At 33.9% G+C, this 23,090-nt stretch overlaps 1 protein-coding gene across 1 annotated transcript; it reads left to right on the top strand.

Moving 5' to 3' along the window:
- The first annotated feature begins 5,786 nt into the window (after positions 1 to 5,786).
- LOC107910755 (MLO-like protein 10) lies at positions 5,787 to 7,799 on the top strand. Its single transcript, XM_016838737.2, has 9 exons — positions 5,787 to 5,973; positions 6,058 to 6,119; positions 6,209 to 6,283; positions 6,389 to 6,487; positions 6,806 to 6,862; positions 7,182 to 7,256; positions 7,341 to 7,429; positions 7,511 to 7,560; positions 7,667 to 7,799. Exons 5-9 carry the CDS (start codon positions 6,815 to 6,817, stop codon positions 7,696 to 7,698), a joined length of 294 nt encoding a protein of 97 aa, XP_016694226.1. The 5' UTR covers positions 5,787 to 5,973; positions 6,058 to 6,119; positions 6,209 to 6,283; positions 6,389 to 6,487; positions 6,806 to 6,814; the 3' UTR covers positions 7,699 to 7,799.
- The last annotated feature ends 15,291 nt before the right edge of the window (positions 7,800 to 23,090 follow it).

Genomic DNA, 23,090 nt, shown 5'->3' with positions numbered 1-23,090 from the left:
GATGTTCACTTCGTTGCCATCAAACGCATCTTATGTTACCTCTGTACTACTATTGACCATGGGTTAGAAATTACATTCGCTAACAGGTAGTCTCTAGTTGGGCATGCAGATGCAAATTAGGGTTTGGACTTTGACGATCGCCAGTCAACCACTTGGTATTCTATGTACTTTGGTGGGAATCTAGTTTCCTGGTGCTCTAAGAAACAACAAGTTGTTTCTCAATTGACGACTAAAGGAATGTATCGAGGTATAGCTGCTACACCTGCAGACATTACATGGCTTGAACCATTACTACGGGAACTTCATTTACCTTCTGAAGACCGACCTACTGTTTGGTGTGATAATTCCAGTGCTGGTTGTTGCAGCCAATCTCGTTCTTCACTTTAAATTCAAGAATGTTGAATTTGATCTTTTCTTTATTCCTGAGAAGGTTGCAGATGGATCATTGATTGTTGGCGAAGTTCTTGCATGTGATCAGATTGTTGATATTCTCACCAAACCTTTATCCACTTCTCATTTTTATCAGTTGCGAGAGAAACTTCATATCACAACACAGTAGTAGATGGGTGAATATTAGAGTCAATTGTAAACAGAATTAGTTGATAGTTCAAGATTCTGTCAGTTGGTTAAAACTCTGATTTCTCTTATTCTATATGTAAAAATATCCCTTTTCGATATAGTATTCATTCTTTCCTTTATGTGAGTTCCTTTCACTCAATCAGTGTTCCCTTTTCGATAGTTGCTAATGCAGCTCCACTATGATCGTAGTTCCTTCGACTTTTCTTCCTAGCAATGAAGAAAATCCAATCAAACTTAATACCAGTCTCAAGCATTCATGCCCTTCTTGATGTGACGATGCTTTGATTGTATGAGGCTATGTTTTGTTAAAATGTCTCCATTGCTACTTATGTAGAAGCTGCTCAATTGAATAAGCTAAAAAGGTAGGTTGAGTTTCTATGTGCCAATTGCTTACCGTCAAGTCATTAACTTGATGGGAAAATTCTTATCTCCATAAGACCCATATGCTGATTTGTCTTTGTGCTTCTTTGAGGAGTGTCAAGTAAACTATTATTTGCCAGCTTTTGCATTTAAATATTTTCTTCTTCGTTATTCTTTTGGTGAGAATTATTACTAGTAAGCCAATTAATCATAATTTTGAAATGATTAATTTGTACAACTTTATTAGAGAAGTAAAAAAAAAGAAAGAAAAGATAAGAGTTAGTATTTTATTTATTTATTATTTTGAAATGATTAATTTGTATAACTTTATGAAAGAAAGTTTTGCACTAATCCCTTAGATTGTAGTTACCGCAAAATAAAATGATTAAGTAATTTAATTAATTGTTTTATGAAATAATTTTTATTGTAGAAATAATATTTTTTTATAATAGTTTTATAAAATAATTTCATAGACCATTGCACCGGTGTGCAATTTTGCACAAATCCCTTTATATTGGAGTTATGAATGTTGGTTATTGTTGTTGTTGTTTTTTTTTTTTTTTGAGAATTTTAATTGTTAAACTTGTTCCAATTGTTTAATTTGATCTCACGAGGGTTGCATGAAGATCAAATCTGTGCTTGTCTTAAACACTTTTCCATTTTGTAGAATGGTGAAACTAAGTTTTTTTTTTGGCAGTTATGAGTAAACTTTGATGTACTCAGTTTGTCCTTCAAAAATAAATAAAAACCATTAGTCCTTAGCAAACTCAATTTTTTTTTTTATAATTGTTAGGGGCTTTTGTTTTTGTAGTGCTAATTAATGAAGTTAATAATAATTGAAAGTTAATAGTCTAATGTGATATTGAATTATTTTGCTGAAAATATATTATGTGGTAAATGAAAAATGTCATGCTTGTTGAAGTAAGTGGGATCTCCAAAGGTGAAATGGCAAAAGCAACATAGGATAGGAGGATGACAATAATATTTTGTCCTTTGTTGGCAATAAATACTAGGTAGCAGCAGTTTGGAATATAAAAGATGTGGCGTGTCACTAAGTAAAGCTTATTACCTGACAGTTGATGCAACCTGCATCTTACGTAAGCGAGAAAGGGAGACGAAAGACCATCTGTTCTGATTGCAGAATGTTGTTTCACCAAACAAATTGGGCAGCATATTTTGGCTATGATGGGATTCAGAGACAAGCTGGGAGTTGGGACAGGGAATTCCAAAGGATTACAAAAAATCCAGAGGGAAGAGTCGGGCAAAAACCATTATTCACATTCCCTCGATTGCTATGATTTATCTCATCTGGATGGAGACCATACCATTTCTCACTCAGGGAATTACTTGATGCTCAACTGCTTCTTAGACAATAGAATACAACTACTTACCCAAAATTAATGAGAAGAATAAATACCGTTTTGCTTTTTTGCTTTTCCTAGTTTTCTATTAAACACTATCAGCACTAATTCCCCGAGTCAACTTGATTGACTCTTCTCTTGTTGTTTGCAGCACATTTTGGTTTAATTCTTTTTTTAATAACGTTAAAAAAAAAGATTGTTAAATGATACTAATCAAAATGTAATATATGAAACATCCAACCAATTATAATGTGTCACTTGACAATTAAGTTTATTTAACATAAAAATATTAAATTTAAATTTAAAAAAATACCTTTCACTTTAACTCACCATTGACTGTATGTCGACCGATGTTGACCACATTGACCATTCACATGGTGCTATTAGAACATGCCATGTATTCTATTTGTTTTTTAAATATATTATATATTATTTTGATTAAAATGTAAAAAAATCATATATATATATAAAATTAAAAAGTTTTAAAAAAAGTTTTCAATTTTTTTACAAAATTTTAAATTATATAATTTTTTAAAAGTGAAAATAATAAATTCAAATTGAAAATTTTGATAAAAATTAAGAAAAAAAATATTTAAATTTTAAAAAATGAATATTCTTGAGAAAACTTAAATTGTTTTGAATTTAGATATATATTTTTTAAATTTTTTACAACTTAAAAAGTTGTTGAAAAAATATTTTTTTCCTAGAATATATATTTTTGAATATTTAAGTTTTTTTTCAAGTTTTAAAAAAAATTAAATTCCTTTTTTTCATTTTTATATTTTAATTTGACTTTTTTAAATTTATATTTCTATATTTTATAATTTTATTAAAAATATTTTTAAAAAACTTTTTTAATATATTTGAATTATTTATATTTACATTTGACTTTTTAATATTGTTAATCAATATAATATATATAATATTAAAAAAATATTAAATGACACGTGAACATGCCAATTGAATGGTCAATAATGGTCAATACCGATTAATAGTTGTCAATGTCAATCAATACCAATCAATATCCGATCAACAATGAGTCAAAGCCAAAAATGCACTACACCAAAACGGGTTTTTAGCAGCGTTTGGATAAAAAACGCCACTAAAAATCAAGCATTAGCGGCACTTTTATAAAAACGCCGCTAAAGGTTGAGCATTAGCGGCGCTTTTTGGAAATGCGCTAAAAATAAGCATTAGCGGCGTTTTTTGAAAAGCGCTGCAAAAAGCCTTAGGGCCTTTAGCGACGTTTTTGAAAATGCGCTGCTAATGCTCTGGCCTTTAGCGGCGTTTTTGAAGAAACGCCGCTAATTATCGGTGCGGCGTTTTTGAAGAAGCGTCGCTAATGCTTGGGCCTTTAGCGGCGTTTTTGGATAAGCCCCGCTAATGCTCGGGCCTTTAGCTGCGTTTTTGTAGAAGCGCCGCTAATGCTCGGGCCTTTAGCGGCGTTTTTGAAAAAGCGCCGCTAATACTCAGGCCTTTAGCAGCGTTTTTGAAAAAGCGCCGCTAATAATAATAAAATCTAAAACCATTTCAATTATCTCATTCTTTGATATATTCTCAAGTAATGTTTCAATTATATTTTTTATTATAAGTTGAAAAAATTGATATTTTGTTGTATATATTGGTCAAATTTACATTTAAATGATAACAAATAATATTGTTTAATACAAAATATTTTTATTAAAGAGAAGTCCTAACTCCTAACTATTTATTATTATTTTTCAATCAGAGTTTATTTAAACTACTTTACTAGAAAAATATATTAAATTATGAGTAAAATAAAATATCATAAAACTTAAATATCTTATATTTGCAATCATTAATCGAATTACGTTGGGTACTTCGTTAGGGTGTGTGAGTGGTGAGTGGTGAATGTAAAATGGAGAAATTAAAATACAATTATTTAAAATAATTTTAAAAATTTTTGGGTACATAATTGATTGATTTTTAATTTATATATTAAATAATTTCAAATATAATTGTAAAAGATACGATAGTATTAATTTTAAAATATTTAATTTAATTATCATTATAGTTTAGGGTTTAATATATATGGTTTATAGCATATATATGGTTAATTTAGGATTTAGGGTTAGCTTAAAAGTTACAATTTTAAGGTTTATAGATTATGGAATTAGGGATTAGGGATTAGGGATTCTGATTTAAGGGTTGTGATTTAAGGTTTATGGGTTAGGGGCTAGGGGTTAGGGGCCGATTAGGGGTTAGAGGTTAAGATCAGTTAGGGATTTAGGGTTTATGGAATTAGGGGTTAGGGGTTAGGTTTAGATTAATTAGTGTGTTTTAATTTATATATTAAATAATGTTTAGGGGTTAGGGATTCGGGGTCATGTTAGGGTTTAGGGTTTAGGGATCCAGGGTTGGGTTAGGGTTTAAGGTTTAGATTAATTAGCATTTTTTAATTTATATATTAAATAAGGTTTAGGGGTTTAGTGGTTAGGAGTTTGGGGTTTGGGATTAAGAGTTAGTGATTTAGAGTTTAGAGATTCGGGGTCGGGTTAGGGTTTAAGGTTTAGATTAATTAGTATTTTTTAATTTATATACTAAATGAGTTCTTATATAATTGTAAAAGAGATAATAATAAATTGTAAAGATTATTAATTTAAAATTGATATGCAATATACAATAATTGAATATAAAAAATTATAAAATATGCGAGCTTTGACGGCGTTTATAGCAAAAACGCCACTAATATGTATTAGAATATTTCAAAACGGTGTCGTTTCATTACAAGAATTTAATTTATTAGTGGCGTTTCTTTTGTAAACGCTGGAAAAGGTAACATTAGCGGTGTTTATGACTAAAAAAATTCAATCTAAACCATTTGATATATTTAAATATTAAATTTAAAAAAATTAATAAAAAATGTAACAAATTGATACGGATAGGTAACTATCTATTTTGGATATATAGGACCAAATTATAACAAATAAAAATAAAATACAAAAACTAAAATCATTCCACATCGAACATCTAGCAAAATAATTATATTTTAGTTAGGAAGAAATATCTCTAATAAAATGGAGATTAGATCGAAAATGAATAATATAAAATCATAATTAACGTCTCAACCTTTAATAAAAATTTGATATGTCAGAGATTAACTGCGTACATTGGATAATTCTAACTTAATAATTAATTACAGCCATTTAATCATTTTTTTTCTTATTAAAATATACGATATTTATTTTGAGAGTATTTAATTTTTTTATAAAAATTTAATTTATAAAAAAAATAATAAATGTTTTATAAAATCACTTAACTAATAATTTTTAACAGACAAAATAAAAGATTTTTAGCATAGCAAAACAATATCGTTTTATTCCAAATGAAATAATTTTTTGTGACGTTTTTCACAATAACGCCACAAAAAATAATTTTATTTTAAAAAAATAATACCATTTTAGCATAGCAAAACAATGTCGTTTTATTCCAAATAAAATCAAAAAAAATTCCCTCCAAAAAAATAGCACCATTTTATAAAATTCCCTCCCCCTCCACCCGAAATCCCCAACTCCCCCCCCCCCCTAAAATCCCTTATTTTCCACATCCAAGAAAGAAACCCAGAAGCTTATTCAACTCTAGGGAAAATCAAAATCAAAGAACCCAGAACCAGGAAACCAAGGAAACGATGAGAACTGTGATTTATGGGACGGTTGAATTAGCAACTGCAGATTTTGTTTTGATATATGAGAACTGAGGGTTATGATTCGTTCTAAAATATTTGCATCACTGACAGGTCCTTCAAGAAAAGGGCATTCACATATGGGATGGTAATGCATCCAGGGACTTTCTTGATAGGTATTAGACTCTTTTGTTGTCGATTTCTTGTTGAACTAATTACTGTTTTCGTGTTGTTATTATAACTTGCGTTTGAGTTGCAATTTCAGCATTGGGTTGACTAGAAGGGAGGAGGGTGACTTGGGACCCGTATATGGGTTCCAATGGAGGCATTTTGGTGCTAGGTTGGTTTTTCTTTCCCTTTTCTACTTTTACTACACTGCTGGTGATCGGTTCTGTATTTCTACTTGATGTTTTATTTCAGATGCCTCATATCTGATACTTTCCAGGTATACTGACATGCTCCTCGGCTCGTTGGGGAGAAGTTTGGCTCACTGGCATCAACCTAAAAAATATGATGTCTAAGACTCCAAGGATGGGTAACAGAGGTTTGATTATTCGGTTATTCCCTTATTTGACTGACTTTTAGTGGTTAGGATTGTATTTTCTTTTCTCCCATTTTTTATTCTCCAATTCAATCGATTTATTCTTAATTTATCAACCCATCTCTGGGCTGGCCTTGTAATTTGAATTCATTTCATCCTGTAATTTTATAAATCTTTTTTATACACCGCTCATATTCAAATGTGAGAAACATTAATGTTTGTAATTCACACAGTTCTCTTCTAATCCCACTCTGTTGAGTTGCCATTCTCTATCTCTTCTAATTTATCAGTTGCCATTCTCTATCTCTTCTAATTTATCAGTTGCAAGAAATGAAAGCAGATTGGTATGCTTGCTTAGACAACAGAGTTGGATTCAAGGTATGATCTCTATAATTTAGGTTAGGCTCTGTCATATACTTCTGTTTAGTTGCTTCTTATGTTTATCATTGGAGATTTTAGAACTTTAATTGAATTATTGAAAGTGGCTTAATTTTTAATTTTGCAAGTTTTTGTTGATCAGCAATTTATTTATTTTCTGTGTGTAGTATTTTTCTGTATTTTTTTATCTTTCATCACGCTATTGAGAAATATTTCTTACAATGTGCTACCTTTCTAGTAATATTTGGTTCATTTCGTGGTTTTAGTGTGTATGCTACCTTTCTAGTTCAGTACTGATCTTCTTAGACATTCATTGCAGGGGTGCTTCTTTCGACAATTTTTCAGGTCTGTTGGGAGGGTTGACTACTTGACATTGCGGAATGGATTCATCAACGTGAGTTTCTTTCAATTGCAAAGGCAACACAGTATATGATATTGGTTTGTCCTCCTTCCTGATTATTTCAACCTTGTCTTGTAGGTTCATTTAGCTCCTGGAAGTAAGTTCAACTTCCAAAAGTATATCAAAAGATCATTAGAGGATGACTTCAAGATCGTCGTAGGAGTAAGGTACTAGTTATATTTATGTGTTACACTAGACAACCTTCCTTGCTGTTAATGTGTCTGAACCTGGGTTTACTCTGTTTGCAGTCCAGTGCTCTGGGCATCATTTGTGGTCTACTTGCTGCTAAATGTCAGAGGTGAGCCCCCTTTTCTTTAGTGGATCCTTTCAGATTAATTTTTTTCTATGGTAAACTGAATTAAAAGCTGAATTATGTTTGCTAATATAACACATGCTTTTTCCAGGTTGGCATGCACTATTTTGGGCATCATGCTAAATCATTTTAAAAGAAATATTTCTCAGACGTGTTCTCCATAATCCTTTCTCTGTATCATTTACTACAACAGAGTGAAATGAAGGGGCTTATATTGTCTCGAATTTATCCCACTTTTTTTTCCCATAGAAACCTCTGTTAATCACCATTTTCAGTCTTTCTATGGGATTGGCTGTTTTGCTATACATCTCTTGGTCTTCCTCCGCTAGGGTGCAATCGAGTCGAGCCCTAATATTATCGAGCTAGCCCTAATATTATCGAACTTGAACTCAATTTAAAATTTAAAGCTCGATCGAATATCTATTTTCAAACTTGAGCTCTGTTCGAGATATAATTGAGCTACTCTAGCCGAGCTCAATTAAACTCATTTACTAATTTTTGTACTCAAGCTCAAGCTTGACTGAATAATTAAGTCTTAGGTTAATAAAGATATAAAAAGCTTGATCAGGCTTGTGAGTCGTTCGAGTTAAGTATTATTAAATTCAAATTTGATTCGATCAATAACTTGAACTTAACTCGATAATTATTGAATTAAATTTAATTTTTTTTAAATCGAACTCAAATAATTTACAAAAACTAATATCTCTTTCATACACCTACATATCTAACACTTCCTAATTTGCGTGCATCTCTCACGTCAATTTAATTCATACATATAACATTATTAATCGATGGTGTCTTCCCTGAACTTGTCACTATCTTACTATGTACATAGGACATTAAATAGAATGCTAAGCTAAGACGACATTGAAATTGTTGAATATAATATATAATATTATATAAATTATTTTCAAATAAAATGTGCTACTAAATTTTTATATTATTTATAATATATACAACAAACATATATACGTTATATATGGAAGAAAAAAAAAAGATTGTAATATAAAAATTGAAAATAGATACAACTATTCATAAACATTTCGAAAAGAAAGGTTGTATCTTTTCAAAGAAGTGCATAAGTACCCTTTAATACTCTATATATAGATACATAAAATGAAAATCGAAAATCAGAATTGAATTCTCAAATAAAGATTCCATTAAAACTATATTCGTTTTTTCTTGTGTACCTCTGGATTTCATTCTAGTTTAAAAAAACTAGTAGTGTAGTATGAATTGCTCCGTTCGAATAAAAGCATTGTACCTCGGGAATAATATTTCTTGATCGTTCTACATATAAAGAATAAATAACTATTATTAAGATAGTGTTTCCTAAAAATGTCTTACCTTTACAAAATATTGATTTTGGATCTAACAAAATTTTTTATAAAATAGAAAATTTGTGTGTTTTAAACCAAAATATTGATTTCTGCTGGTGTGGGTGTTATCGATGGTTAGGAATTGGATTGAAAAACAATTTATATTTAACGTTTTTCTTCAATAATGCAAATTAAACAAATCAAGTTAAGACTCACATGAAGCCGTCTTAAATGCATGATCATATTTAGCAATTTAGTTAGAAAAAGGGGAATCTATGAGTTAATTATATCAACAATAATACCAATATCAAATTTAGATTATTATTTCTACTTGTATAATTGCTAGTTGTGTCAAGAGCATCAAAACCACATCTATTAATAATGCATGCTGCTTCTCATAAAATATTAATGTTCCCACTCGACATCGCCGTCCATAAAATACACCAATTGTCAATCATTATTCATAAAATATACCAAGTATTGAGTCAAAATAGCCATGTCATACTCAACATATTTTCAGTCTTGTGTAGCAGGATAATATTCAATATATGTCTTAGTTTTGTCTTTTCCGTAGCAAGGCAATATTCAATATGGGATGGTTTGGAAGCTAGCTAAAATAAGGGATTGATGATAGTAACGGCTCATGAGAATCTGTATTTCAACGGTTTAAATGATAATTGTAGAAACCTTTTTTGAAATCAACTTTTTATTTTAAAATGAAAAATGAAGTCGCCACCAATCACTTTCAGGAGATGTGATCAAGTCACCTCGTAATTTGATCGTTTTAATAAGGGGTTTGATTTACTAAAATAATGATTCTCGGTCTACAAAATCCAGAAAATAGGTTCGGGAGTTAGTTACATACGAGGAATGATTAGCACCCTCGTAATGCCCAAAATTGGTGCCTAATTGATTAATTAGTGTCTTAGTGTCGGAAGTTGAAAATTCGAAGAGAAATTAAACTACGATCCCTCTTTGTTTGCATGATGTTCTTTAAAACCAATTAGCTAAATTAAATTTTACGAAAAGGCCTTATTACGAGTTAGTCGAGGAGAAAAGATCGTACCCCGTGAGTTAGGACATGATGCTTTGAATCCTCAAAAACAAGAACAATCACCATTTGATCTTATTCTAAATCTTGTTTTTATTTTTTAGAAAAATAAAGAAATAAAATGGATATTTGATTACTTCGGTTTTAGAAATATGTCATACTCTATAAGTTAGGAGCACAACTCCTCCAATCCCAAAAATAATGAACATTGCCTCAGTTTTGAGTATTTCTTATACGTTTGATAAAACGAAAATGATATACATTTAATTTATTTGGGCATAGGGTAAAAATGAATGAATATATGACGGCATAGAAATTAATAAAATAAAACAAAATAGTGATGAGAAAAATGAAATGATATTAGAATGATAAATAAATGAATATGAAAAATAGACTAAAAAAGTAAGATAAAAATGCTATGCTAGCTAATAATGATAATGCGACATCAATTTGTAGTAATAATGGCATAATAATAATACTCATAATAAAATATAAAAGTATAATAATAATAAATCATAATACTAATATACATAATAAAATAATAATAATGATAATAACAAAAATGTTATAATTTTTAAATACAAAAAGAGTAAGAAATAAATACATAAATAAATAGAATTAAAAAATTATGACAGATTGAAATTAAATAAACCAAGGACTGAATCAAAATGAAAATGAAATTAAAAGCATAAATTGTGATAAAATAAGTAAATAATAGACTAAAATGAAAAGCGCGAAAACACACAGGGACTAAATGAGAAATTATCTCAATCCTAGAGGTGCTCATGGGCCGGGCCCATAAAAAATTTCGGCCCGGGCCCGGCCCGGCCCGGGAAAAAAATCATAAGCCCAGGCCCAGCCCGGCCCGGCCCATTTTTATTTTAAAAAATTTTAAAAATTAAAAAAAGTATTTTAAAAATATTTTAAAATTAAAAAAATTAAAAAAGTATGTAAAAAATATTTTAAAATTAAAAAATAAATATATTTATTATATCGGGCCGGGCCCGGGCCAAAAAAGTGGTGCCCGAGGCCCGGCCCGTTTTTTAAATGGGCCTCGTTTTTTTGCCCAAGCCCATATTTCGGGCCTATATTTTTACCCAAACCCTCCCATATTTCGGGCAGGCCGTCGGGCTGGGCCGCCCGGCCCATGAGCACCTCTACTCAATCCTCAAGACACGTGTCCTTTCTCTAGGAGATCAGCAGACCAATGACCTAATTGAAAGCCGGATAAAATTGAATGGCAAAATTTCTAAAAAGAAAGAATAGTGAAATTGGGACTAAATTAAAACAACCCAAAAGGCGGAAGGACTAGGAGCGCAAATAACCCCCAAGAAAAACACGCAGATCCTAAGGGTGGTTCGGGTTGGATCTTGGGTTGCATCAAAACGATGTCGTTTTGGGCGTCTGAGGCCAATTCCAAAACGGCGCTGTTTCGGGGGCCTATAAAAACCAAAAATCCTTCAAAAAGATCATTATGTTTAGGGTTTTTTTTAAAAAAATTGAAAGCTCTTTTTTGCTCTCGGGGTTTTTTTGTCCTGCTGAAGGCACGACGAACTTCTGTCATGGCCACTGGTCATCAGCGACGGCAACTGTCACCTCCGATGGCCGGAGTTTTTAAAAGAAGTTTATTTTTTTATTTTATTTTTTAAAAAAGAAACTAAATCAGAGGTGATTTCCTTAGTATTTTTTAAAAAAACAAAAAAAGAGGCTTTCGGCCTCCTGGGTACGCCCCTCTTGCGCCTTCTCCTCAGACAGAGCCCCGGCAATCTTGAGGGAATCAAGGGCTCCTCCACGTCGAAGATGGGTCGTTACTTCGAGGACGACTAACTCATTCACCCATGGCGACATTACAACAAAATCTGTAAGGGCCTTTTATTTTATTTTTGTTTTTATATTTTTTTGAGAAAATAAATATTGAATAAAAATCTACCTTTTGAATCTGTTCTTTTTTTTTTTGTATTCTCGTTTTTTATTGCTTTTTCTGTATCCCAAAAAATGTATTGGATCTGGCTTTATAGCCGTTCATACATATTTTCACCTACTGTTTTTTACTACTGTTTATTCCTATTATTCCTTGTCTTTTTGTTCTTTGTGTGTTGTTGTTGTTGTCCTTGTTTTTTTATCAGGTGGTGGTTGACATGACGATGGTAGAGACAAAAGGCCTCAGGTAGCGTGCTTACGAAGGGATAGGAGCGGCGGCGGCGCCATAAACCTTAGGGTTTCTGGCTTTTTGTCAGACAGTTTAGGTTACTGGGCCATTGGGCCTTTAGGTTTTTTGGGCTTGTAATTTATTATTGTTTGTAAATTGGGCCTGGGCGAAATTGGGCCATTACAGCTGTCCCTCTTTGCTTGTTGTCGTGTAATGAGAATCGAGCAAAGACTTTAAGAAGGGCCAATTTTGTCTGGTCTTGCCGAATCTCGACTTCTATGGTGCTTCTCTTCTTCAAGTAGTCTCATTCTAACCCACTACAACTTCAGGGGTATAGACAGTCGCTTCAATCTACTCCGCTACAACTTCAGGGAGATAAGACTTGCTATGGTAAATTTAATCCGACCCACTGTAACTTCAGAGGTATAGGATTTGTCGCTTTAATCTATTCCACTGCAACTTCAGATAGATTAGATTTGTAACTTAATCTATTCCACTGCAACTTCAGGGAGATAAGATTTGTAGCTTCAATTTGCTCCACTGCAACTTCAGGGACATGAGATTCGTAACTTGTAGCTTTAATCTATTCCACTATAACTTCAGAGAGATAATATTTGCAGCTTTAATCTGCTCCACTGCAACTTTAGGGAGAGAAGATTTGTAACTTCTTCAAAGAGATAAGACTCGTAGCTTTAACCTGCTCCACTGCAACTTCAGGGGTATAGGCATTGTGGTTTCACTGATCTGTTACACTGTTCTCTGGAGAACATGACCTGTAGAATCCATTTCATGGGCCTATGTTTATGCCAAGCGATTAGGATGTTATGAACAAAATGAATCAAATGCTCCTACTTAGATGTGTATGAATGATATTTGCATGAATGCATAATTTCATTTTTCGAGAATGATCCCCTTTTAATGCTTAAGTTGGCATTGTTCATTGTTCATCAAGATTCCATCACTGATGTGTTACCATGCCTTCTTGTTCATATCTGGTTTTTTGACAGAAAACTCGAAGAAATAATCACAATTTAAACTATTTATTCCCTAAACATTCCCAACTCTTAGATTTGGTTATTTTTGACTAGTGGTCCTGTTTCAAGTCCTTGTATTATTTAGAAACCTTTCAGAGCAATATGCAGAAATCCTTTTACTTGAATATTATTAGTCCATTAATCATTATTTCAATGAAAAATGCTTGAAAAAGATCGTAACAATGGAGAAGATTAGAATTTATTGGAAACAGAGCTCGAAATGAATAGATTAATCAAAATAGAAAATGTTGCTAAAATACGAAATGAGTAATATGACATTAGATGCCCCAAATACCGTAGCATGAACTCCTCTGCACAAACTTCTTGAGGACCATTTTGAGCTTGATATGTGTTTAGGAGATCTAGAGCACTTTGTTGATGCCCCAAGATGTAACGTTTCTCCTTCTGAGAAGACAAGACCATCACATGTTCAACCTTCAATCCAAATTTGAGCTACCCTTTCTCGGGTTTTCAGCTCAAAATCTCTTTGGTCTCAAGGCGCCCTTTGCGAGCTTTCGCCTTGGCCTCTCCTTTTTTTTAGGTGAAGTATTTCTTGACTGAATCTGAATTTACAGGATTAGGCAGGTTTTTTCCATACATCTCGGTCAAAATTAGAGCTCCTCCAGAAAAGGCTTTCTTTACCACATAAGGTCCTTCCTAGTTCGGCATCCATTTTCCTCTAAAATCCTTTTGTATGGGAAGGATCTTTTTCAATACTATATCTCCCTCATGGAATTTTCAGGGGTGAACCTTTTTACATAAACTCGCATCATTCAATTTTGGTACATCTAACCATGACGGATAACCTTTAGCCTATTTTTTTCGATCAAGTTCAACTGATCATATTGAGATTTGATCCATTCTGCTTCATCTAACTTCAACTCTCACAAAACTCAGAAGGAAAAAATCTCGACTACAATGGGCAAAACCGCCTCCATTTCATAAACCAATGGGAAAGGCGTTGCCCCAGTGGAGGTTTTGATAGATGTTCGATAAGCATAAAGGGCAAATGGTAATTTCTCATGCCAATCTTTATAAGTCTTTGTCATTTTCCCTACGATCTTCTTAATGTTCTTATTGGCTGCCTCTACTACACCATTCATTTTTGGACGAAATGGTGACGAGTTGTGGTGTTTGATCTTGAATTGATTGCGAAATTCTGATATCATGCTGTTGTTCAAATTCAATGCATTGTCAGATATAATAGTTTCTAACATTCTATACCGACATATGATCTCTTTCTTTAATAATTTACTAACAACCGACTTTGAGACATTGGCATATGAAGCAGCCTCTACCCACTTAGTGAAGTAATCGATGACCATGAAGATGAATCGATGCCCATTGGAAGCTTTTGGTGAGATCAGCCCAATGACATCCATGCCCCACATAAATAAAGGCCATGGAGAAGTCATAACATGAAGATGTGAATGAGGCATGTAAATTTTGTCTCCATAAATTTGGCACTAATGACTTCTCTTGGCATAACTAATACAATCTCCTTCAATAGTGACTAATAATATCTGAATCTCATGATTTGTCTGGTTATTGTAAAATCATTAGCATGCATTCCGCAAACACCCTCATGGACTTCTTCTAAGATTTTCTTAGCCTCAACAGCATCTACACATCTTAGTAGCACGTGATCATTTCTTCTTTTGTATAGGATCTACCCATCTAAGACATAGTCATTGGCCAATCTCTATAGCGTCCTTTTATTATTCTTAGTTGCTTACTCCGGGTAATCACGGTTCTTTACATATTGCAATATATCGTGGTACCAAAGGTGGTCATCTTTTTCTTCTTTCTCGATGTTATAATAATGGGTTGAAGCCTCACAAATACTAATCTGGATAGGTTTTACATCCTCTTATTTGTTCACTTTGAACATAGAAGCTCAAGTAGTTAGGGCATCTGCCATCTGATTTTCATCTCGCGGAAGGTAGCAGAAGGTGATGTCATTAAACTCTTTAATTAACTCTAGGATCAACCTTCTATACCTGATCAATTTGGTATCTCTTGTCTCCCATTCACCTTTGAGTTGATAGATCACTAGTGCAAAATCCCCATATACCTCCAGTACTTTTGTCGAAACCACTTTTTTATTTTTTGGAAGAAAAAAAAATTAAAATTAGTTGTCAACTTTAAAAAAACAAAAATTGGGAGTCGCCACCAATCTTTTATTAAGGTGTGATTGGATCACCTAAAAAATATCTTTGGTCTACGAGTTTCAGAAAAAACTGATTCGGGAGTCAGTTACGTACGAGAAAGGATTAGCACTCTCGTAACGCACAAAAATTGGTACCAAATTGATTAATTCGTGTCTTGAAGTTGAGAGTTAAAAACACGATCCTTAATTAAATTAAATTATTTATTAAGACCTTCTCATTTTGAAAAGAAAAATATCACACCCAATGCGTTAGGGCACAACATTTTATTCTCTTCACAATGAGTTAGTCAAAAATTCGTGTAATAAAATTTAAGAAAATATCTAATTGTTTAAAATTTATGAAGAAATCGCGGCCCAATACGTTAGGGCACAATTTCTTAAAATCCCAAACATTCAATATTTCCTTCATTTCTTTAAAAATCTTTATCTCGAGAAATCAACGTGTCACATCCAATACGTTAGGACACAACATATTGAATTCCCGATGATAAGTTTTATTTTGTTTGATTTAAAGAGCAATCCTCGATTGTTAGATTTTACAAAAAAAATCGGAACCCAATACGTTAGGGCTCAATTTTCTTGAAAAATCCTAAATACGAGTATTATCCCTATTTTGAAAAGTTTTATTTTAAAATTGAGTAAAAAGATAGTGTAATGTTATATTGAATGCGTGAATAGATGCCCCTTAAACAAATATCAATAATAAATACAACAATTTCATAGAAATAATATGAATAAATAAATAAATAAGATAATGACATGCAAAATATCAAATAAATGGGCAAGATAATAATAAAAATATGCAAACATAAATTGATAAACAAATGAATGAAATAAACAAAAAAATGTATACATGTACACATAAAAATACATAGGTTTGAAATAATTAAAATAATATCGAAATTAATTAAATAAATAAAACAAGTATATATATAAATATGCGAAAAGTATTAGTTTTTAAAAAATGGGTATAAATACGTACATAAAAATAAAAATACATATATATAAAATAATAATAATTACATATGAAAATCATAAAATTAAAAAAATAACAATTACATTATCAAATTAAATTTATTTTAAGAAAAATATAAAAAATGACTAAATTGGATTGCAAGTAAAAAACTGGGGTAAATCCGCAAATAAAGTCTGGAGGACTAAATTGAATGCGCGAATTTCATAGAGAGGCTGGAAGGGCAATTTTCCCTTCTCTAAAACGGTGCCGTTCAAAAGGGTTAAATTGAAATTTAAAATAAATTAAAGGATGAATTTAAAAAAAAACCTAATTGGAAATATATTAAAAGGCGGAGGGGCCAAAAGCGCAATTTGCCCCTCCGCATTGAAAATACGCGGATCCTGGGTCCGGGTCGGGTCGACGCGCAAATCCCCCTCCTTCAAACGGTGCCGTTTTCAATCGGCTATTTAAGCCAAAATTATAAAAAAAAAATTTCATTCCTTCATTCCTTCAAAAAAAAAAAAAGAAAATCCCTCTAAAAAAAGCTTTCAACCTCCGGGCACCAGCCTCTGGTTCGGTCATTGGCCACCGATCTCCGACATGGCGCTGCCGTATGCGGTGGACGAAAAAGGGGAAAATCCCCTATTCGGCCTTTCAAACCCCCTTATACCCAAATTTGGGTTCAAATCCTTCAAAAATATCAGCAAAAAACCTCAAAAAATCACGAAACCTTCGGTTTCCGGCCACCGATCCTTGGAGGTGGCTCCCTCGGCCATTTTATGGCTATCTAGGCACCTTCAAAAGGTCACATCTTTCCTTTTTATTTGTCTTTTTATTCATATAAAAGTAAATAATATATATAAAAACGGTAAATATCAACATTTGAATCAATTGTATTGCTCTTGGTATTTGCTGTTTTCGATTGTGGAAATGGTTGTTTTTATTGATTTCGAATTCGAATCCTTGTTATAGTGTTACAATGGCTATTTTATAGCCGAATGGAATAAATCTAAAGAAGAAACAAATCTGTTTCTTTATTTGATTTACAAATCTTTGATTCGCTTTCCATTTTTGTTTTCCCTTGATGCGCAGGTGAAGATCCATGGAGATTCGGCCTTCATGGGAGATTTGGAGTTACGACGGTCGAAGCTTAGAAACCCTAGGGTTTTCCCTCTATTTTGGGCCTTTGTAATTTGGGCCACTGCTTTGTTTTGGTTTGGGCCTTGTAGCCCGTTTGTAATCAGACTGTTTTCATTTATTTGTTTACCTGGTACGGGCCGGGTACAAATTAGGTATTACAACTTTGATATTGCGTTCTATGGCTACATAGATACCCATGATGCATGCTTCGTATTCTGCCATATTGTTCGTGCAATCAAAATCCAATTTACTAGTAAAAGGATAATGATCTCCATCTAGGGATACCAACACTGCCCCGATTCCATTACCCATAGCGTATGAAGCTCCATCAAAATTTAATTTCCAAGGATGTCCTTCTTGAGCATTTTTTTAGTGGTTGCAATATACATTAGATTCTCATTTGGAAAATTGAAATTCAAAGGCTTGTAATCTTCTAGAGCTCTACTGGCTAGAAAATCTTCTATTTGCGCTCCCTTTTACTGCCTTCTGGTTCACATAGATTATATCAAATTTGGAAAGTAAAATTTGTCATCGAATCATCCTTCCATTCAAAGTAGTTGACTCCATTATGTAATTTAGAGTCAGTTTTGAAATTAATCAAGTTTTATGGTACAACTTGTACTTTCTTAGTCTCTTGGTTGTCTAGATCAAGGCGCAACACAACTTCTCAATTGGCGAACATCTTGCCTCACATTGAGTGAATTTCTTACTGAGGTAGAATATCACTCTTTCCTTTCTTTTTGACTCATCATGTTGGCCCAACACGCATCCCACAGAATTCCCAAATACTGCCAAGTACAGTATTAGTGGCTTATCTAGACTAGGTGGCATCAGTACTGGGGCATTGGACAAATAATGTTTCACATTGTCGAAAGCCTTCTGGCATTCCTCATCCCATACACCTGGATTATATTTCTTAAGGAGACGAAATATGGGGTCGCATTTCTCAATTAATTGTGAAATGAACTGGGCGATTTAATTTAATCTTCCTAAGAAACCTCGGACCTCTTTTTGAGTGCGCGGCGGAGGTAACTCCTGTATAGCCTTGACTTTGTCTAGGTCAATTTCGATCCCCTTTTCACTGACTACAAATCCTAGTCATTTTCCCGACCTAGCCCCGAAGGTACATTTATTGGATTGAGCTTTAGCTAGAATTTTCTCAACCTCAAAAACAATTTCCTCAGGACTTGTATATGCTATTCTTCTGTTTGGGATTTTGCGATCATACCATCGATATAAACCTCGATTTTTTTGTGCATCATATCATGAAACAGGGTTACCATGACTCTTTGATACGTCACTCCTGCATTTTTAGTCCAAATGACATCACTTTATAGCAAAATGTTCCACACATGGTTACGAATGTGGTCTTTTCCATGTCTTCAGGATGCATCTTTATCTAGTTGTAACTAGAGAAACCATCCATAATGGAGAACAGTGAATAACCTATCGTGTTGTCCACTAAGGTGTCGATGTGAGGCAACGAGAAATTGTCTTTCGGGCTAGCTTTGTTTAAATCCCTATAGTCTATACACATTCATGCTTTCCCATATTTCTTAGGGACTAGGATTATATTAGCTACCCACTCTGAGTATTTAACCACTTGTAGGAAACCAACGTCAAATTTCTTCTTGACATCTTCTTTTATTTCTAACATGATATCGGGCCTCATCTTTTGACCGACTTGTATTCTTCCTTTATGGGAAGTCGGTGTACCATGATATCAGTACTTAAACCAGACATGTCTTGATACGACCATGCAAAGTTGTCTTTAAATTCTTGGAGTAATTCAATGAGGTCTCGTTTTTTCTCTGCAGTGATGCAAGCTCTAATCTTCACCTTTTTCTTCTCTTATTTGTTACCTAAGCTCACAATTTCTACTGACTCTTTGTGACGTAGAATCTGTTTCTCCTCTTGTTCTACCATCCGTAACAAATCAGGAGATAGGTTACAATCTCGATCATCTTCAAATTCCTAAGGTTCCTCTAGACACCTATCTTGCTCAAAAGGAGATTCTGAGTCAGTAGTAGCATCGCTTATATCATTGATATTTGGAGACTTGTTATAGGAATGAAAGAAAACCCAAAGAACAAATAAAGCTAAGTATAATTATCTATGTTGTATGAGTGTGAACAAAGTGGAAAGAATGAAAACATATTTTCCAAAATGAGACACAAAGGTGCATTTTATTGAAATAAAAATAATGGACATATGCCATTTCCACAAAAGGATTCTTATTGCTCTCAGGCTTAGAGCAACAAGAGTGTTTTGAACATTACTCTGAATTAGTTCTAAAAATTACAGGGATCTCTTTCGCAGTCCAATTGTTTAGATTGGTTCTCCCCAATTCCTTCTTCGAATATGGCGTTGATGCTCAGATTTCTCAACATTTCTTTCGCAGTTCTTTTTATTGACGTCTTTCATTCAGGATAAATGATTTCTCCTGACACGAACGTTTTGGATATATGGGGAAAGGTCATCAATTCCCACTTGACTTCTCCACAACTTAATCGCACTCTTCTTGTTTCTTGTTTCTTCTCCAGCTCTTTATTATTTTGCCTCGCATCTAGCTTGCCAAAGTGGTCTTGTTTGTCCATCAGCATGGGTGTCTCGACCCTTCTTTGTAGGTATTTTCTAAGTCCCTTCCCAGGTAATGCTCCTTTCTCAACCGTCAACTGTAGGCCGATCCTCATAGTTTTGGATATTTTGGGAACTAGGATCTTATTTCCTTCAACAATGAAATTTGCATTAACAAATTCCAGTGATCGAACGGAACATTCTATTGCCTCTTCATCAGCTCCTATATATGGTGCGTTACTAGTTACAGATGCAATGATATCCTCTTCAGCATTTATTGTCACCAGCCGACCCTCCGTTACCAACTTCTTTGGTCTAGTGACGACGACACTGCCCCAGCTGAGTGGATCCAGGGCCTACCCAACAAGCAATTATAAGAGGGCTTGATATCCATCACTAAAAATTCTACCTCATATGTGTTTGGACTAATTAAGAGAGGTATTTCAATCCTTCCTATCATCCTTCTTTCCGTACCATCGAATGCTTTCACTATATTTTAACATGTCTTCATGTGAGAGCTATCCACAAGTAATCTTTCAGTGTGGATAGAGGCAAGACGTTCAGCGTAGATCCATTGTTGATTAACACCCCTGGCAATGTATATCCTTTGCAACGGGTAGTGATATGTAGGGACTTCGTGGATCCCATGCCCCCCGAAGGTATTTCGCCATCATTGACATAAGATATCAATGAAACTGTCGGCACTTATATTGTTAACTATGTGGTCTAGCTTGTTTACAGAGATATCGTCAATGACATAAGTTTCATTCCACATCTTCATCAGCGCATTACAATGTGTCTCTCAGCTTAAGAGCAAAGCTAGTACTAATATGCGAGCTAGTTGCTTGTGTAGCTATTCTACAATACTATACTCGCTATGCTTCAAGAATTTCAAGAATTTCTTAGCCTCGTTCTCACCGGCTCATTAACCGATGATTCTAATCTAGCTGTCTTTTCTTTCTTATATTCTACTGCTAAGGTTTTTACTTTAATGGGTTTCGTTCTTGCACTTGCAAATGATTGACCTTGTAGACCTTCTCTGTTGATCTCTCCTTTAAGGGACAAATGTCTCCTCCTTCCAAGCCTTTGACATCTTCAAAGAATTCCAACTCCTTGTTATCCATCAGACTTTGTACCAAAGCTCTGAATTTAGTGCACTCATGGATCACATGATCTTCTTCAGCGTGGAACTCACAGTAGCTCCTCATCCCTTTAGGTACCTCATCTGAATCTTGAACGCTTAATCCTACGTCTATCATCTTTTGCGAAACCTATTTTAGTAGGGTTCTTACTTCCGCCACATCTATTTTGGTCCTCTTTCCTCTACTCTATATTATCGCGTTTACCCCTTGATCTGAATGATTGAGTAATAGATCTCCTGCCACATTAGGTCCCGATGGATCATCGAACCTTACGATCCCCATCTTGATGAACCTTTCAATAAACTTTTTAAATGCACTGCAGTTCTCGATTGAGTGTCCTGTTATTCCTGTGTGGTACTCATATTAAGCATTCGTATCATATCATTTTAGGAACAGAGGTTGCATGGGTTTTAAGTAGAACGGGGATATCACATGCACATAAAAAAAATTCTGATATAACTCCCTATATGTCTCGAGATAAGTGTAAATTAGAGTTTTTCTATGTTTGACCTTGAGTTAGATTCTTTCCTTGAAGGGCCTTGATGGCTAGTTGTTACGATCCTAGGTTGGCCTACAGTGACCAGTTTTGAACAGTTCTTCTTATACACATTTACGGTGTTCACTACATTTTCTTTCTTTCTTGGGGCTGATCTTTTGGTGTTTTCCCCCACGTTTATTTTCTCACTCCTTACTGCATTTTCAATTATTTCTCCGGACATTACTATATCTGAAAAGCTCTTGGTAGCACTTCCCAACATATGGTTAATGAACAGGGCTTTTAGAGTAATTATGAAAAGCATTGTCGTTTTCTTCTCCAGAAGAGGTGGCTAAACTTGCGTTGCCACCTCCCTCTATCTCTGAGCGTATTGCCTAAAACTTTCACTTTGCTTCTTTTCCATGTTTTGCAGCGTAATTCTATCTGCTGTCATGTCAATCACATGGATGTATTGTTTCATGAAAGCCTGTGCCAAGTCTTTCCATGAGTTTATTTTGGCACGGCTTAGCTTGTTGTACCACTTGGCAGCCGACCTGATCAAACTATCCTGAAAGTAGTGGATTGACAATTGGTCATTATTGACTTATCCCATCATTCCTCGATAGAACATTGTGGTATGGGCTTCATGACAACTAGTCCCGTTGTATTTTTCAAATTCTGCCGTTTTGAATTTCAGTGGGAGCACTAGATCTGGGACTAAGCTCAGCTCCTTAGCATCATCCCCACAAAGGAAGTCAGCTTTCTCTATAGCTTTGAATTTCTCCTTCAACCATTTGCATCGATCTTCTAACTGTTTCGGCAATTCTACTCTTGCTCTATCCATTTTTACCATGTCGTCCAAATCTGAAATGACGGGGTTGGTCGGGTTATCCCCGGGATTGGAACCTGAACCTGTAGGACAGTTCAACGGTGCCAATATGCTAGCTTGGTATAGTTGTCTTCTTATGGTAACGAGTACCCTTCATGGATATGTATCTGGTTGGGCTTGGACATTTACTAGGGTAAAGCCTAGAGGTCTGTAGGGTCTTCATTATCATCCCCAGAGTTATTTACAATACTTTTCCCTTTTTCATTCCCCCTGGCCAGTAACTGGGTCAACTTGCTTATCATGTTTCGTTGAGACTCTTGTATTTGATCTCTCATGTTTTGCTTTACCTTAGCTAATTGTTCATGTAGCTGTGTTTGAAACCGATCTTGCATGTCTTTCTAAATTTGTTCTAATCTCTCTAACCTTTGATCCATGGCTCTGGTTTTACTGTGGGTACCGTAATGATATTCGGTTGGAAAATTCTTATTAGTTTTCAAGGTAGCTATCATAATTTCAATTAATTAGGGTCTTTTATGAAACTTAATGCATATGATCAAATGTAATACTGATGAATGAAAAATGAATGCAAAAAGAGGCATTGATTCTGATTCAATTCTATTAGAATAACTTTACTAGAAAACGAATCTCTTTACATAAAACAGATACATTTTACA

Source organism: Gossypium hirsutum, chromosome D02, assembly GCF_007990345.1.
Source record: "Gossypium hirsutum isolate 1008001.06 chromosome D02, Gossypium_hirsutum_v2.1, whole genome shotgun sequence".
In the NCBI taxonomy this organism is placed as follows: Eukaryota; Viridiplantae; Streptophyta; class Magnoliopsida; order Malvales; family Malvaceae; genus Gossypium; species Gossypium hirsutum.
This window is presented reverse-complemented; position numbering and strand designations above follow the sequence as displayed.